A 17,780-nucleotide genomic window follows, 5' to 3' on the forward strand; every position below is an offset into this window, starting at 1 on the left:
AGCAGGTGTAAAGTGTTTCTGCTTGCATTTGTGTATTTTTGTATGCTTGTTACTTTTATGGCTAAAATGTCTCTTGGCACAAAGTGTAAGTGATGCAAACAAACAATTACAGTGTCCATCATAAGTCTGCATCTTGCACTGTGATGTTCAGCAGAATATATTCTTTTTATCCCCCAGCTTGATCATAATCATTCCCTCTGTCCAACAACTCTTGTGATGGGCAGAATCCTAAAATCCCCCTCCAGATATCTCCATATCCCTATGCCTTAAGGGGAAATTTATTAAACAGCTAATCTTCGAGGCTTGTGATGGGCAGAATCCTAAAATCCCCCTCCAGATATCTCCACATCCTTATGCCTGAAGGGGAAATTTATTAAACAGCTAATCTTAGAGGAGATTCCTGGATTATTATTTTTGCCTATTGGGCCCAAGAAGTCACAGGGTTCTTGGAAATGTGGAAGAAGAAGGTAGAATTAGTTTCAGAGTGAGTTCTCTGCGACAGACTTAACCTGCTGCCTTAGAGAATGGGGATCAGGCAGCCCTTAGAAGCTAAGGGCAAGGAAACGAACTCTCCCAAAGGTACCTCCAGCAGAAAGTTAGCTTTTTCCCTTGACTTTAATACAAGTAAGTCTATCATAGATTTCATAACATGATAGTTGGTGCTGTTTTAAGCTACCATTTCTGGTAATTTCACTACAATTAAAACACAACTTACACTCCTCTGGTTTTGTTGTGTGGCATCGAGCCTCCAGAGCCTTGGGGTTGTTACGAGTGCGTGTCCTCTACAGCTCCTTACCTGGCCTGCCTCTGGGAGCTCAGCCTCAATGGGGCGCTCTCAATGGCTCCCCACCTTGCTTCTCTTTCAGAATCATTTGCAGAGTATTAAAACAAGATGCCAGAAGCACGTAGTAGATGGAGTGCGGACCCGATACAGCACTCTCTAGACAAACTGTATGTCTACACTGAAAACATGAGCTAGGGCTGGAGAGATGGCTTAGGGGTTAAGGCACTTGCCTGGAAAGCCAAACAATCCAGGTTCGATTCCCCAGGACCCCTGTAAGCCAGATGTACAAGGTGGCACATCCGTCTGAAGTTTGTTGGCAGTGGCTCGAAGTCCTGGCACACCCATTCTATCTCTTTCTCTCCCTCTCAAATAAATATTAAAAAAAAAACACAGAGTTTTAAAAAAAAGATGACTAGGACCCACCACACACTAAATATATCACCTGTGTACCTGCGTTGAGGAGGTGCGCTGGGACACACCACTCACGGAATAGATGCCTGTGTGTCTTCATTGAGGAGGTGAGCTGGGACACACCACTCACTGAATAGATGCCTGTGGGTCTTCATTGAGGAGGTGAGCTGGGACTCACCACTCATGGAATAGATGCCTGTGGGTCTTCATTGAGGAGGTGAGCTGGGACTCACCACTCACCGAATAGGTGCCTGTGTGTCTTCATTGAGGAGGTGAGCTGGGACTCACCACTCACCGAATAGATGCCTGTGTGTCTTCATTGAGGAGGTGAGCTGGGACTCACCACTCACCGAATAGATGCCTGTGTGTCTTCATTGAGGAGGTGAGCTGGGACTCACCACTCACCGAATAGATGCCTGTGTGTCTTCATTGAGGAGGTGAGCTGGGACTCATCACTCACCGAATAGATGCCTGTGTGTCTTCATTGAGGAGGTGAGCTGGGACTCACCACTCAGCGAATAGATGCCTGTGTGTCTTCATTGAGGAGGTGAGCTGGGACACACCACTCACTGAATAGATGCCTGTGTGTCTTCATTGAGGAGGTGAGCTGGGACTCACCACTCACTGAATACATCACCTGTGTGCCTGCATTGGGTGGGTGAGCTAGATCAGTCAGATCCTTTCAGGAGACTTCAACAAAGAAAACTGTACTTTCAAGCCGGGCGTGGTGGCGCACGCCTTTAATCCGAGCAATCGGGAGGCAGACGTAGGAGGATTGCCATGAGTTTAAGGCCACCCTGAGATGATAGAGTTAATTCCAGGTCAGCCTGGACCAGAGTGAGACCCTACCTCAAAAAAAAAAAAAAAAAAAAGCTGTACTTTCTAGTTTCTTACACTCTTGAAATGTCATCCACGTGTAAGGACCCTTGGTGAGCATGTGGTTATCCCAAATTGTGGAGGGGGTAACACCTAAGAGAAAGCAGGAGCAGTGATGAGGAAAGGCAAAGGGAAGGGTGTGCGGGGACCTGCCCCTGAGAGAGGTCCTCAGGCCTGAAAGGTGGAGACCGTGGCTAGTGTCTAGAGCAGCCCGGGATAGCCTTCCACTCCCAGCCATGGTGCATCACAGGGCTGTCCTCAGGGTGAAGTCTTCAAGTTTCCTGCCTGCATCTTGGGCTTGCTACTCAAAACAGTGATGTCTACACCAGGGATGCCATTCTTGAAAGCTAAAATAACAGAGTGGCAGATAATGAAGGCGAATGCCTGTGTAAAACTCACATGTTGAGGGCGAGAGAGACAGTTCAGTGGTTAAAGGCATTTACTTGCCAAGCCTTATGGTCTGGGTGCAGTTCCCCAGTACTCACATAAAGCCAGATACACAAACACTTTTTAAAAATCACGTTGAAATCCTAATCCTAAGGGTAATTATCTTTAGATATAGGATTCGGGGTAGGGTAGGTCATGACAGTAGTGCTCCTATTAAAAAGGCCTAATAGGGCTGGAGAGACAGCTTAGCAGTCAAAGCACCCGCCTGCAAAGCCTAAGAACCCACGTTCGACTCTCCAGATCCCACATAAGCCAGACACACAAAGGTGAGGCAAGCGCAAGGTCGCACATATCCACTAGATGGCGCAAGCACCTGAAGTTCGATTGCAGTGGCTGAGGCCCTGGTGTGCCAATTCTCTCCCTCTCCCTCTCTCTCCCTCTCCGCCCCCCTAAAAGAAAGGCCTAACAAAGGCCTCTTTCTCCCTTCATGCAGTGACTTTTAGCACTTTTCATCATACAGTGAACCTGTAGCTCTCTGATCATAGATGTCCCGGCTTCTAAAACTGTTAAATAGCCATGCTGTGATACTCTGTTACATATCCTAAACTAAAATGCTGAGTTGTTAATTGGTGAAAGAACAGCAAATCAGATTTACTAGTATTTGTTACTGCTTATTCGCTTAGTGTTTTTGTGAGTACAACAGAAAACAAGTAAAATCAAACTAGTCTCCCCCAGACACATTGGTAATTTGTTTATAATTAATAAATAAGATTAGCATGGTTATAAAAAAGAAAAGATGTATATCTCTTGTGCCCTGCTTATAGGACAACAGTCGTACTTTCCTAGCGGATGTTAATGTGCCATAGGAAATGTGAAGAATCATGTGCAATGCGTTTGTGATCTAAAATTGTTGAAAAAGATAGGAAAATTTATTTTTAAATTAACAAACAAAATAAGGCTAGGTGTGGTGGCACACACCTTTAATCCCAGCACTCATGAGGCAAAGGCAGGAGGATCACTGTGAATTCCAAGCTACCCAGACAGTAAGATCTAGGTCAGCCTGTTTTAGAGTGAGGCCCTACCTTGAAAAACAAGAAAATAACATATAAGATAATGGGTTTCATTATATTGCACTTATAAATTGTTCTGGTTGATTCTCTCTCTTTCTCTCTCCCATCTCTAAGCCACTTTCCCTCTGACCCCTTCCTCTCCCCAGTAATACTCCTTCTGCATTCATATCATTTGGATCCTATCAGCCCCTCAAGATCTCTTGCCCTTCTAGCTTCATGACCTGAACTCCTCTCACATACATATATGCACATAAAGATAAAACCTAGGATTTTCATAGGAGAAAAAATGTGATCTTTGTTTTTCTGCCTCTGGCTTATTTTACTTAACCTAACTTCACGGTGCCTTCATTTTTCTTGTGACTGTAATAATTAACTTTTCCCCTATAGCTGAATAAAATGTGTACCTCATTTCTTTATCCATTCATCTGTTGATAGACATTTGAGCTGGTTCTATGTCATAGAGTGTGTGGATGGTATAGCAGTAAACAAGGATGCGTGAATATCTCTGTTAGTATATAGAGCTTATATACCCATAGTAGGTTAGGACACCTGGCCATTACAAACTGGTAGTTGTAGTTTTAGTTTTTGGAGAAACTCCGCACTGATTTCCATAGTGGCTGCACCAGTTTACACTCCCACCAAAAGTGAATCAGGGTTCATTCTTCTCCCCACATCCTTATTAAGAGTTTATATATCATAATTAATCATTTTTCTGCTGTTGAAAATACATTTTTCTTTGTTGAAAGGACATGTTATAAATTCTTGTATGAAGTAATTACATTTTTTGCTGTTTTGGGTTATTTTACTTATTTCCATGAGAGAGAAGGAGAGAGAGGGAAAGGGAGAGAGAGAGAGAGAGAGAGAGAGAGAGAGAGAGAGAGAGAGAGAGAGAAGAGAATGTGTGTGTGTGTACCTGTGTCTCTTGCCATTGCAAACACCAAACACTTGTGCCACTTTTTGTTTCTGGATTTATGTGAGTGTTTGGGGAGTTGAACTCAGGCTGGCAGGCTTTGCATGCAGCCATCTTTAACTGCTAAGTTATCTCCCTAGCCCCTGTTGGAATTAAAAAAAAATTATTCTATCTTAGAAACCATTAACTTATTCATAATGAGCAAAGCTGTTCCCTGCAGATGACCCAGAATCTTGTGACTTCATTAATTTTGAATGTGCCTCTCTTTCCTAATCATTACAAAATCTATTTTCCCTTTAATTACCACTTTTGGGATAATTATATAAATGACAAAGGAAAATTTGTTTTCTTGAAAGATTTTAAAAAGTGATTGTTTTTCTTAGCATTTCTCAGTGTCTACAAACCAACTGCTATATCAACACAAACTTAAGAGCTAGCTCTCTAATATATTTGCTTTATGTAATTGGATCTGAGCTCCTTGATTATATTAAGGGCATTTCTGTTTAGATTAGAGATGTATTTTGAAGGCACTGAAGAGAGTTCTTAGATGTTTTTAGGTCAACAGGATTTGGGCGGGGTGCAGAAGGAAGAGGAAGATCAAACAGTCTACAAAGGAACTATATCATAAGTAACTTGCTTTGCAGGTTCAGATGGCATTATGGGTAAATTGATATTATTAGTTTGTATTAGTAGAACAGAACATGACAAGAGATATTACAAGGATTTTTACAAGTTTAATATACACACTTACATAACTCTTTGTGTTTCTTGGAAACAAAGAGGGCAAGGTAAGCATTACTGCATATGGAGGAAATGAAAGATTACCTAGTCCTAATCTGATATGCTTGGGACCAAAGTATTTTAGATTTCAGATTTCTCTGGAGTTTGAAATATTTGATAATACACAATGAGATAACTTGGGAATATCATGGATGTTTCATGCACATGACCTGAAGTTATTTCAGAAGTGTTCTTAATGTTTCAGTCAGGTATGGAAATTTTCACATCTGACATCGTCTTGGCGCTTAAAAATTTCAGAATTTCCAGTGTGTTTTATTTGGGGGTTGAGGATGTTTATGTAGTTTATTAAAAATTCAGCCACAGGAAAAAAATAAAAAAATTCAGCCAGTGTTTTGGTGCACACCCTTATTGCAGCACTTGGGAGGCTGTGGTAGGAGAATCTCTGAGTTTGAGGCCAGCCTGGACTGCTGAGAATGTGTATTTTATTGTTTTGGGATGGAATCGTTCTGTGTGTATCTCTTGGGTCTATTTGCTCTATGATATCGTGTAGCTGCAGTTTTGGTGTGTTTAGTTTTTTTTTTTTTTTTCTTTCTCTTTTTTGGGGGCAGGGGAGGGTCTGGTTAATCTGTCTATCTGAGAGAGTAGCATGCCGAAGTCACTTAAAACAACTGCATTAGGGTTAATCTGTGACTTTATGTCTCATTGTTTTTGTTTTATGAAGCTTGGTGCCCCTGGGTTCAGTGTTTGTATTTAGGATTATAATATCCTTTTGGTGAATTGTCCCTTGACCTATATGAAGTGGCCTTTATATCTGGTTGGATATTAGAATAGCCACACATGATTTGTTTGTTTTTGTTGTGTGCTTGGAATGCCTTGTCCATCCGTTCACCCCAGTGCAGTGTCTGTCTTTGAAAGTGAGGTGAGTTTCTTGATGACAGGAAAAAAGGTGATCCCGATCCAGTCTCTTTGTCTGGGTTTTGATTTGGAATTGAGACCATTATTAATATTCAAAGTTGCTGGAAGGTATGTGTTAAGTTCTTTCATGTTGATGACTTTCTGGTGCTTGCTGGTGGTGTTTGCTCTTCATTTATTTAGCAACTTGACCCAGCATTGATCATCCATCAGTCAATCATCTGACCTCTTGAATGTGTTTATCCCTCTCTTCAGTGTGAATTATTCCTTCCAGTAGCCTTTGTAGACTGCCATAGTGATCATAAATTCGCTTTCTGTGCTTGAATCAGAGATAATTATTCTTTCCTGTCAATTATGCAGGTTAATTTTGCTGGGCACAGTAGTTTGGATTGGCAGCCTTAGTTTGTTCAATTCTTAAAGTATATCATACCACCTTCTTTTAGAGGCCTTTATAGTAACCTTTAAAATACCAGGTGTTACTCTGCATTTTTCATTTAGTTTGCTTTTATCTTCAGCATTGCTATTTCTATTGAATTCCACTTTCCCGCCCTGGTTTGGCTTCCTCATTTCCTTCAGTTTTTCGTGTTCTTTTAGAGTTCGTTCATGCTTCTGTCAGGTGTGAGTTCACTCATGCATCTGTGGGTGTCCTCTCTGACTTCATTCAGGTGTGTAGGGTTCTGTCAGTTACTTGTTGGTGCCCAAAGGTCTGAGCCTGGCGGGACCCTGCTGCCCGGTCGTGCTTGATGCTTTTGGTTTTCCCAGGCTGTTTGCTGGTTTCTCTCCACCTGGCTGGATGGAAGAAGCTTCTTCCACCACTGACGCAACCACCCACCCCCAAACCCCAGATCTATAAGCTTGAAATAAATCCCTTCATCCCCGAAACGGCACCTGGTTTAGATGTGCACCCCAGCAGTGGGGGGCTGATTACAACCAGTAAGTAGACTTCTGTCTTAATGGATGCCTGGAACTCAGCTTGTCCTAAATGCAGAATGTCATTTGTTTCCTCCTCTTCCATGCAGACTGTGCCTGAAGAGCTTTCTTCACCATTTGCTTGGCTTACATGAATGGCCTTCATTTGTGTTTGCCTTGAAATGGTTTTGTTTTATTAGTGTTAAGAAATAACAGTAATATTGTGGCATTGCTTGACAGTTACTTATTTTCATGTCTTGGAATATATTATGCCAGACTTCCCTGCCTTTTAGTGATGACAGATCCCATGCTTTTCTGATGGGTCTGTCTTTGTGGATTGATGTTTTTACCTTGTAGCTTTCAATATTTCTTTGCTGTGAGTTTTTGCCAGCTTGGCTATGGAATGTCCTAGAGACACCCTTCTGTGGTTACGTCTGTTTGGGCGTCTGCATACCTGTTGTGTATGGATGTCCTTTTCTTCCTCTAGTTTGAGAAAACTTCTGCTTTTCAGTGAGTAAATTGTCCAGTCCTTTGACTCTATTTCCCACTCCAGTTTCTTAGGTCTCAGTTTTGGACAGTTCCATTAACTGTTTTTCTTTACATGTGGCTGAATGTTGTCTTGTTTTGTCCTTCATCCCTGAAACGCCCTGTCCTCTTCATCGATGCTTCTGCTCGGCTTCTTGCTGGATTCTTCCATTTTCAGATTTTCTGCTTGGTTCTTTCCCATTGTGTCAGTTGTTGATTTTTTTTTTTTTTCTGTTGTGGTTTTGAATTTCTCTACCTGGTTACTATTTTACATACTTTTGCTGGCTTTTTTTGTTGTTTTGATTTGTTTTGTTTGAGGTAGGGTCTCACTCTAGCCCAGGCTGAACTGGAGCTCACTCTAGTCCCAGGATGGCCTCCAACTCATGGTGATCCTTCTGCCTCACCTCCTGAGTGCTGGGATTAAAGGCATGTACCCCCACATCAGGCTCTGATAGCTTTCTTGTCTAGGTATGGATTGGCTTCATTTGCTTATTTGAGCCTTTTATCTCTGATCTTTTATAACCAGCACTGTGAATTATTTCTCTGACAATTCAGCTATCTTAGTGTTTGACTGGGGGCAGGCTTATGGGTGTTATAGCCAGTTTCTCCATGCCAGTGTTTGGCACACTCTCCTGTTGCTGTTGTCCACCTGATGTTGCCCAGGAGGTGATGTCCACCTTCTGCTCATGCCATTGTTTTCCCCTGCCATCGTGGAGGTTCCCCTCAAGCCTGTAAGCCAAAATAAACCTTTTTTCCCCATAAGGTGCTCTTGGTTGGTGATTTCTGCCAGCAATGAGAACCTGACTGCAAAAGATGGATTTGTCTTTGTATTTTTACCCATTTTCCAACTTTTTGTTATTGTTTTTGGCTTATTTTATGTCAGTCCTGGAGAGTTGCTTTCATTAGCATTGTTTCCTTCAGCCGTTTCGGCAGTAGTGGAGAAATGCCCGCAGTGCCCCCCCCCCCAATGGCTTGCAAATGTCCTGGTGTTTACGTGGAGTAGCGGGTGCTTGCGCACGTCAGCTGCATCAGCTGGTGAGGTTCAGAGACCGTGGCATTGGGCTACTGGGCGGGGAAATGGTAGAAACAGATTTATTTAAGAGTTAAACGTATCAACGTCTAAGTTGCAAAATGAAAGGATGAGGAAAGGGTGGGAGAAGGGAAGTATAGATGAAGAAGAACGCACAACGGGGTGGAGCTGTGTGTGGCGGTGTGAATGTTCGGTGTCTCCCCAGGCTCACGTTTTTGAGCACTTGTTTCCCAGCTGGTGGCGCTGTTTGGGAAGGTGACGGAACCTTTGGGAGGTGGAGCCTTGCTAAAGGAAGTGGGTCGCTTGAGGCAGGTCTTGAGTTTTCGTAGCCTGGCCCCACTTCCTGTCTCTGCTTCCTGACTGTGAACTGGACTGGGGTCACCCCTGCTCCCGTCCCTGCCACCGTGCGTCTTCTGCCATTATGAACTGATCCCCTGTAACCCTTCCTTCCTTAAGCTGCTTCTGGTCAGATAATGGGTCACAGCAGTGGTGAAGTGACTAGTACCAGCTGTGCGAGGTCACAGAGCCCCGTGTGGAGGAATTACGTGAGGTCGGAGAGTCCAGTGTGGAGAAGAGTGACCCCAGCTGTGCGAAGAGGCCGTGGACCCTGACACTGTGTGTCCATACGCTCATGGACAGCCCGGCGGGTTGACAGCAGCTCGTGTGGCTGGGGGGAGCCCGCGCCAGAGGCTGACTTTCTCTCTCCTCTTCGTAGGCAAGCACGCTGAAGACATATTTGGTGAGTTGTTTAATGAAGCTAACAGCTTCCACATCAGAGCAAATTCTCTTCAAGACAGAATTGATCGCCTTGCTGTCAAAGTCACCCAGCTGGACTCCACAGTGGAAGAGGGTAGGTAATTGCATGAGAGCAGCGAGTCAGACATGATGTCGACACAACAGTGGTAATTAAAGCAGAGTAATTACTGCTTTTTCCTCTGGGTAGTACGCTGACATTTATCTTGTCTTTTCTTGGGAGAACAGTGAGGGGAAACCTCACACGTGGTTAGTCAGTGATCCCACCCTCTCGTGTGCCATCCTAATGTTTTAGAACTACAGATGCTGGGTTTGTTTCAGTGGCATCTCTTGAGTGCTTCAATACTGGAAGTCCTAATGTAAGCTGCTGGTAGTTATTTTTCAGATATTTATCTAAAATAAGTCACAAAAGGGCTGGAGAGATGGCTCAGCAGTTAAGGCACTTACCTGCTAAGCCTAAGGACCCAGGTTCCGTTCCTCAGTACCCACATAAGCCAGATGCACAAGGTAAAACATGCTTGTGGAGTTCGTTTGCAGTGGCTGGCACAGCCACGCTCTATCTGCCTCTTCCTCTTCCTCGCTCTCAAATAAATAAAATACCTGTCTGTCAAATAAATAAATAAAATATTTTTTAAAAAAACCACACAATATCTGTAAACAGAGTCCATCTAAGAGGGATAGTCACGTGTGTACATCACGCTGCAAAGCAGAGACTTCCATGTGATGGTCTTGTAACACTGATGCCTGAACAGCCTTGGTGATTTCTGCTAATGTAAAATGTGTATTTACCTCAGAAACAGCATTTTATGAAAGCTTTGGGGCCTCAGGTTTTGAAGTATTGTCACTGGTCACAAGCACTGTGTAAATTAACTTATAATCATTTTTATTATATTCCCTGAAAATTTGTCAGCCTCAGCAAAATTTAAAGCAGTAATTCACATTTTAAAAATTCAGTGTCAGTATCTTTTGAATGAAAGACTGAGATTACACTGGGGAAAACATGCTAAAAGTATTGCAGCTTCATAGTGACACTGAGGAAAATGCTCAAGACCCACCTCATTTTTACCTTTGTATAACACGACTTAAAATTTCTTTTGCTGCATTGAAAAGATGCCTGCTTCTGATTTTTTTTTGCTATACCTATGCAGTAATATTAGCAAAAAACTTATTTTTAAAAAAAAACATACTTAGAGAATTTATCCCTCACCATATAAAAAAGAAATCGGAATCAAAATTAGTGTTAATATCCTGATTTCTCCAACAGAAAATAGGAAACTAGAGACCTTCTCTCTTAGTGTGTGTGTATGTGGTGTGTGTGGTGTGTGTGTGTTATGTGGACACATGTGAGCAGGTATACGTTCCTGTGCACATGAGCTGAGGCCAGAGAACACCGGGAGCCCTTCCTTTATCACTCATCTGCGTATTTCCTGAGACAGGGTCTCTGTGAATGCAGAGGTGCAGCTTTTCAGGAGCCCCGAGAATTCTTCTGCTACTTTAAAAAATATTTATTTATGAAAGAGAGAGAAAGAGGGAGGGAAGGAGTGAGGGTGAGAAAGAGTAGGCACATCAGGGCCTCCAGCCACTGGAAACGAATTCCAGGTGCATGTGCCACCTTGTGCATCTGGCTTTACGTGGGTCCTGGGGAATCGAACCTGTGTCCTTCGGCTTTGCAGGCATGCACCTTAATTGCTAAGCCGTCTCTCCAGCCCCAATTCTCCTGTTTCTGCTCCACCACAGCACAGGGCTTACAGATGTGTGTGGCTGTGCCCGGCTATGTACATAGGTCCTGGGGTCTTGAGCTCAGGCAGCCCCAGGCCCAAGCCTGCATGTTTGCATCAGGCGCTCTTACCCACTGAGCTATTTCCCCAACCCTAAATTTATTTTTTACCTAAAAATGTTACTAGTTACTTGGCCTCTCCAACTAAAGAATTCATAACTTCTTAAATTATTCATGCCATTTACTTTAACTTTGTTACAAGTGATTTTTTAAATCTTCTTTCTTTGCTTTGTTGCCCTTTGGAATTGGAATGCCTGTGGTAAATTTTACCACAAAAAGGTTAATCTTAATTTATTAAATTTTATGAAATTTTACATTACATCTCATGTCTTTAAAATCCCCTTCCACTCAAAATTTTGCTATATAATTTTCCTTGGCATGAGTAGAAGAGACTTTTCCCTGAAAGCTGGGAAATACGTGAACACTTTTGGTTTTGCCCCTTTGTTGCAAGAAGATCTTCAGAATGTCATTCAACATCTGTGAGTCACAGCTTCAGGGCCCAAGTGGTAGGTTAATAATACCAACTTGCCCACCTTAAAAAATTTATATCAAGAGCCCAGGTGCTGTGGTGTATGCCTTAAACCCACCACTCGGGAAGCAGAGGTAGGAAGAGCACCGTGAGTTCGAGGCCACCCTGAGACTACATAGCAAATTCCAGGTCAGTCTGGGCTAGAGTGAGACCCTATTTTGAAAAACAAAAAATTTATATCAAGGGCTGGAGTGATGGCTGAGCAGTTAAGATGCTTGCCTATGAAGCCTAAGGACCCAGGTTCAGTTCCCCAGGACCCACGTAAACCAGATGCACAAGGGGGCGCATGCATCTGGAGTTGTTTGCAGTGGCTAGAGGCTCTGGTGTGCCCATTCTCTCCCTCCCTCCCTCCCTCCCTCCTTCCCTCTCTCTCTCTCTCTCTAGCAAGTAAAGTACTTTTAAAATTTTTATGTCAAGAAAAAAGGAGTTAACAAATGAAATGTGCTATATAAAAACAAAAAGTATGCCAACCTGAATTACCTGACCCCGTCACTGTTTCCTTTCATAGATGAAGCTGCTTAGTTTTTGTTTGTTTGTTTGATGCAAGATCTCATTCCAGTCCAGCTAGCCTTGAGTTCACAGAGATCCTCCTGCCTACCAGGCGCTGGGACAGAAGCGCTCCCCCCATGCCAGTGGAGCTGCTTAAGTTGTAGAACTACGCATACGTTGAAAAGCTACGCTGCCTTTCCTTGACATCAGTGGCAGAAAAGCTTAAGTGTTCCTTACATATGTGTAATTTTTGCACAGGTATTTTCTATAGGCATTGTACTTGACTTGTACTAACTATTTGGGGTTTTCTCCTAAAATACCCAAATCTTTGTATGCACATGCCTGTCAGCTCTATTCCTGAGTGGAGTCTGAGAAGTGCTATTTAAGTAAAAAGTGATGCTCTGCTGTTATATTCACTGATAATTCTGTTGCTACAACAGATGAAAAGCCATAATTTGACCTCATTTCATAAAGAATTCTTAGGGGGATAGAATAGACATTCCACTTAAAATAGTTTTAAATAAATAATAAAATTTGTTATTCCAGGAGATATTTATGATTGTGTTAAATGATACTTATTTCTAAACAGACAAAAATATTTCTCAATAACTCAATTTGGGGGGCTTTTCTCTAAATAGTGTCACTACAGGATATCAACATGAAGAAAGCTTTCAAAAGTTCCACCATCCAAGACCAGCAAGTGGTTTCGAAGAACAGCATTCCCAATCCTGTTGCTGACATTTACAACCAGAGTGACAAGCCTCCGCCTCTGAGCATCCTGACACCTTACAGGTATGGCTCCCCCGCCCGCTGCCAGCCTTGTCCATGGTGATCAGTGGGAAACCTGCCGGGCTGGGCATGTTCTGGTGCACTCATTTGAGTTGGAAAAGAATTCTTTGAAAGCAGCAACCATAGTATTATATCCAACGTCAGTGCTCAATGCAGAATTATTAAACCTAGTTACTTCGAGATACGCCAGGAGGAGTGTAAGCTCTAATTTTAGCATTACACGTGGACGTGTCCCGTGCAAGGTGGCACCTTACCTCACAGCGTTGGGCGTGGGCTAGAAAGCACTGCACACTTTAACTTGCAGCAAATTCCGTCTCAGCCCCTCAGCTCTGCGGAGACATTCGCTACTGGATTCAAAGCAACATATGCTGGAGCATCGGGGGCTCTTAGGGTGAAAACAGATGCTAAATGAACTTTTCTTTTTGATGATCTGTGTGAAGAGGCATTATAAGCCTAGCATTTTTTTAACTTATGATTACTTTGTCTTGATAGACGTTTCTGTAGGACAGATTCAGTTTTTGTTAGTGTTGGTGGTCTCAGTACAGCTAGTGTACTTAAAGGTTTGTCTATCAAGATTTTCCTACTTGGGGGCTGGAGAGATGGCTTAGCAGTTAAGGCGCATACCCACGAAGCCTAAGGATCCAGGTTTGATATTCTGGGTCCCACATAAGCCAGATGCATGTGGCCTGTGTTTGGAGTTTGTTTGCAGTGGCTGGAAGCCCTGGTGCGCCCATTCTCTCTGTCTCTTTCTCTCTCCCTTTTTGTCTTCCTCTGTCTCTGTCTCTAATAAATAAAAATCTTTTAAAAAGTTTCCTACTTGGTATTACTAAGGAGAATCTCATTAAAAATTCTAAAGAATAAACAGATCTCCTAGTGAATAACTTATGTTTGATAATCAAGTTAATGAGTAAATACGTGTGGTGATTAAATTTGTTCAATTGGACTGATGCTGCCTACACAAAACCTACATAATAGGAGAGAAAAATGGCATCATCAAAATAGAAGATAGATTAATTAGTTAGAAAGAAGGGATTCAGTATAGAGGGTGGATTTGGGAGGGGGAGAAAGGAGGTGGTGGGAGGAGATTATGATAATGATTTATTGCTTATATTTATGGAAGGTGTCAAGAAAATGTTTAAAATTTTTTAATTGTATGAGGAATGATTTGATTTTGATATGTGTATATTCAGGGTTATTGAAAATAAAACATGTCTTTGATATTTTAATAGTACATGTAATAATATCAATGCCACCTCAAATATACTTTTTGCTTATATAACAGTAGTTAAGATACATAAAATATAAACTTTGTCTTTTGAACTTAAGTATGATACTGCTCTGGTTCTGAAAGAGCATCTGTCTTATGTCAGGATTAACTTTAATTTACTGAGTTTCTGCCTTCATTTGGAGATATTGAGCCCATTTTTTCTAGAAAAGATTTTAACATTTTAAACTTTTAAGTAAGTTTCTATCTCTTTTATCTGTAGTCAAGGCCTTAGGGAAATAAGTTTTCTTGTTTCACAATGATGTTATTAATAAAATATCAGTAATGTAAGGTGCTTTTAAATACGGAAACTACAAGAAAGTAAGAATGTTTAATGATCCAAGATTGAAGCATTTGGTGAGTCAAGCTGGCTTGATAGTCATTTTCATACATGGTGTCTGTAATAGTTGTCACAGACACTCAGGCCTATTACAATAGTTGACGGTGAAGAGCTTCGTATAGTATAGGGCATGGCAGAAGCTGTAAGGAGACACCTTTTTACCCCTCCCTCCCTCCCACTTTCCCTCCCGAGCTTGTCCTGTGTGCCTTAAATGAGTTAGTGAAGTACTGACAGGAAGTGTAAATGTGCTTCCTCTCAGAGGTGGTCTCATGCTGAATACTGGTTGATTCTGCATAGGGTGGTCACATTGCAACATGATTGCTTTGTTGCTGCTATTGATTTATAGTACAACTATGGATTTATGGTGGCTGTATTATTATTAGCTATATTGTAGCTGAATAACATACATACTTAGCATTCTTTTGACCACAGTAATCGTAAAAATACTTGAAGCTAAAGGAAACAAAAATGAAAGAAATTTCTCTGTATTTCTCAGTATGTATGTTTCCTGTCACATCTGTACCCCATGAACATTTTATTTTCTCCCTAATTGAATTTATAGATGTTGAATAAAGCCATTTAAGAGGACAGAATACATAATAGTTTTATCATAACAATATTGGAGCTCCAGGGTAGAAGTCAGTGTATCTGCTCTAAAATTAACTGTCTCTGTGTGTAGCTGTCTGTTGGAATAAAGAAAATGCATCCTTAAATACAGGATTATTAAAATATGATCATGAGTCATATTGTGAATTTTGCAGAGTAGTTTTACATACTTAACTCCTAAGGTTTCGGGAGTATTTGAGCCTAATTATTGTAGAGTTAGTTGTTGATTAGGATTTTTTCCTCATTTTTTTCAAAGAAGGAAATTTAGGGGATAATGTGTCAGATGGTTAAAATGTTTAGTGTAGACATTACAGAGCCATCTCCAGATCAGAGTATCTAACGGTCTTTTCTCCCCCAACGGGTGACACCTTGGCTTGCAGAGATGATAAGAAGGATGGACTAAAGTTCTATACTGATCCTTCCTATTTCTTCGACCTCTGGAAAGAAAAAATGCTACAGGACACGGAAGACAAGAGGAAGGAGAAGCGGCGCCAAAAGGTAACTGTCAGTGTGGGCAGCGCGCGCCAGCCTGCACGGGACTCGGGCCTAGAAAAGGCGCGGGAAGTTCCTTACACTAGCAGCCGGAGTAGCAGATTTAGAAAAGGCGGGAAGTTCCTTACTCTAGCAGCCGGAGTAGCAGATTTAGAAAAGGCGGGAAGTTCCTTACTCTAGTAGCAGGAGCAGTGGATTTAGAAAAGGCGCGGGAAGTTCCTTACTCTAGCAGCCGGAGTAGCGGATTTAGGAAAGGCGGGAAGTTCCTTACTCTAGCAGCCGGAGTAGCGGATTTAGAAAAGGCGGGAAGTTCCTTACTCTAGCAGCCGGAGTAGCAGATTTAGGAAAGGCGGGAAGTTCCTTACTCTAGTAGCAGGAGCAGTGGATTTAGAAAAGGCGGGAAGTTCCTTACTCTAGCAGCCGGAGTAGCGGATTTAGAAAAGGCGGGAAGTTCCTTACTCTAGCAGCCGGAGTAGCGGATTTAGAAAAGGCGGGAAGTTCCTTACTCTAGTAGCAGGAGCAGTGGATTTAGAAAAGGCAAGAAGTTCCTTACTCTAGCAGCTGGAGTAGCAGATTTAGAAAAGGCGGGAAGTTCCTTACTCTAGTAGCAGGAGCAGTGGATTTAGAAAAGGCGGGAAGTTCCTTACTCTAGTAGCAGGAGCAGTTGATTTAGAAAAGGCGGGAAGTTCCTTACTCTAGTAGCAGGAGCAGTGGATTTAGAAAAGGCAGGAAGTTCCTTACTCTAGTAGCAGGAGCAGTGGATTTAGAAAAGGCGGGAAGTTCCTTACTCTAGCAGCTGGAGTAGCGGATTTAGAAAAGGTGGGGAGTTCCTTACTCTAGTAGCCGGAGCAGTGGATTTAGAAAAGGCGGGAAGTTCCTTACTCTAGTAGCCGGAGCAGTGGATTTAGAAAAGGCACAGGAAGTTCCTTACTCTAGCAGCCGGAGTAGCAGATTTAGGAAAGGCGGGAAGTTCCTTACTCTAGTAGCCGGAGCAGTGGATTTAGAAAAGGCGTGGGAAGTTCCCTACTCTAGCAGCCAGAGTAGTGGATTCAGGCTTCCCTGGAAGTTCCCTGCATTAGTTCCTTTCTCGCTGCTCTGACCAAACATTTACGTGACAGGAATGAACTTAAGGAAAGATGGGCTTGCACCAGCTCACGTTCAAGGCTGCAGCCCGCCGTGATGGGGAAGCCACGGCCGCTGGTCACACTGAGCCCACGGCGAGGCAGCAGGGCGCCCTAAACGCTGCTGCTCAGCTCGCCTTCTCCACTTTTCTCGGTTTGGGACCCCAGCCACCCAGAGTTAGGGTGGGTCCCCCACCTCAGTTAAGCTAATGTAGACACTCTCTCAGAGTTCCCCAGAGACTTGAGAATGACTCTTCTAAATCCTGTCAAGTTGACAGCAGGGATGAACTGTCACGGGACGATCTTGGCACTGCCTTGACCGCAGCAATGCCGCCAGGCTTGTTCTCCTGCTACAGCCAGAACAGTGCTGAAAGTTGATTTGTTCATAACCGTGTTCTGTAATTTCTTTTATTCCCTCAAATTTTCATAAAGCAGCCAACATTCCATATCAGGAAGCACTTTCAGCCTTAGATGTTGGGTCCCCACCTCACGATGAAGACGTGACGAGATGTTTGTAGTGGGTGGGGACATGCGTGGAGCTGTGCGTCCAGAGGCACGGCCTACGGAAACGCGCCTCCCTTAGAGGCGGAAAGTAGTTGCAGGCAAGAGAATTGCAAGTCTGAAGGTTGAGAACTATCTGTTCTGCAGGAAGTCCTGGAAAGATAAGTTTGCATTGTTCAAGTTAAGGGACCTCTGCTTTCAAAATTGTCCATTTTGGGCCAAGAAGTAAGCTTACTCCATTAAGAAAGGGCACATATTTGCTAATATTTTATGTGTATATATTTTAAGGCATCTGTGTTCACCACTATACCACCAATGTCACACCTATGTATACATTTTAAAAACAACCACCTGGGACTGGAGAGATGGCTTAGCAGTTAAGGCACTTGCTTGTGAAGCCTAAGGACCTGGGTTCACTTCCCCATTATCCATGTAAGCCAGATAGATGCATATGATCATGCATGAATGTGGAGTTCGTTTCAAGTGGCCCCGGCATGCCCATTCTCCCTCCCCCCCCCCCTTTCTCTCTCTCTCTCTGCCTCTCTTCCCCCCTCAAATAAAATA

The 17,780-nt window shown here is 42.8% G+C and overlaps 1 protein-coding gene across 3 annotated transcripts in view; it reads left to right on the plus strand.

Annotated features, from left to right (window-relative positions):
• Wasf3 (WASP family member 3) overlaps positions 1 to 17,780 on the plus strand; it is a 100,924-nt gene that overhangs the window by 61,386 nt on the left and 21,758 nt on the right. For all 3 annotated transcript variants that reach the window (XM_045155418.1, XM_045155420.1, XM_045155419.1), the window contains 3 exons: positions 9,271 to 9,405; positions 12,742 to 12,895; positions 15,483 to 15,600. In XM_045155418.1, coding sequence (XP_045011353.1) covers positions 9,271 to 9,405; positions 12,742 to 12,895; positions 15,483 to 15,600 — 407 coding nt within the window. The remainder of the gene's footprint in view (positions 1 to 9,270; positions 9,406 to 12,741; positions 12,896 to 15,482; positions 15,601 to 17,780) is intronic.

The sequence above is a fragment of the Jaculus jaculus genome, chromosome 7 (assembly GCF_020740685.1).
Source record: "Jaculus jaculus isolate mJacJac1 chromosome 7, mJacJac1.mat.Y.cur, whole genome shotgun sequence".
Lineage (NCBI taxonomy): Eukaryota > Metazoa > Chordata > Mammalia > Rodentia > Dipodidae > Jaculus > Jaculus jaculus.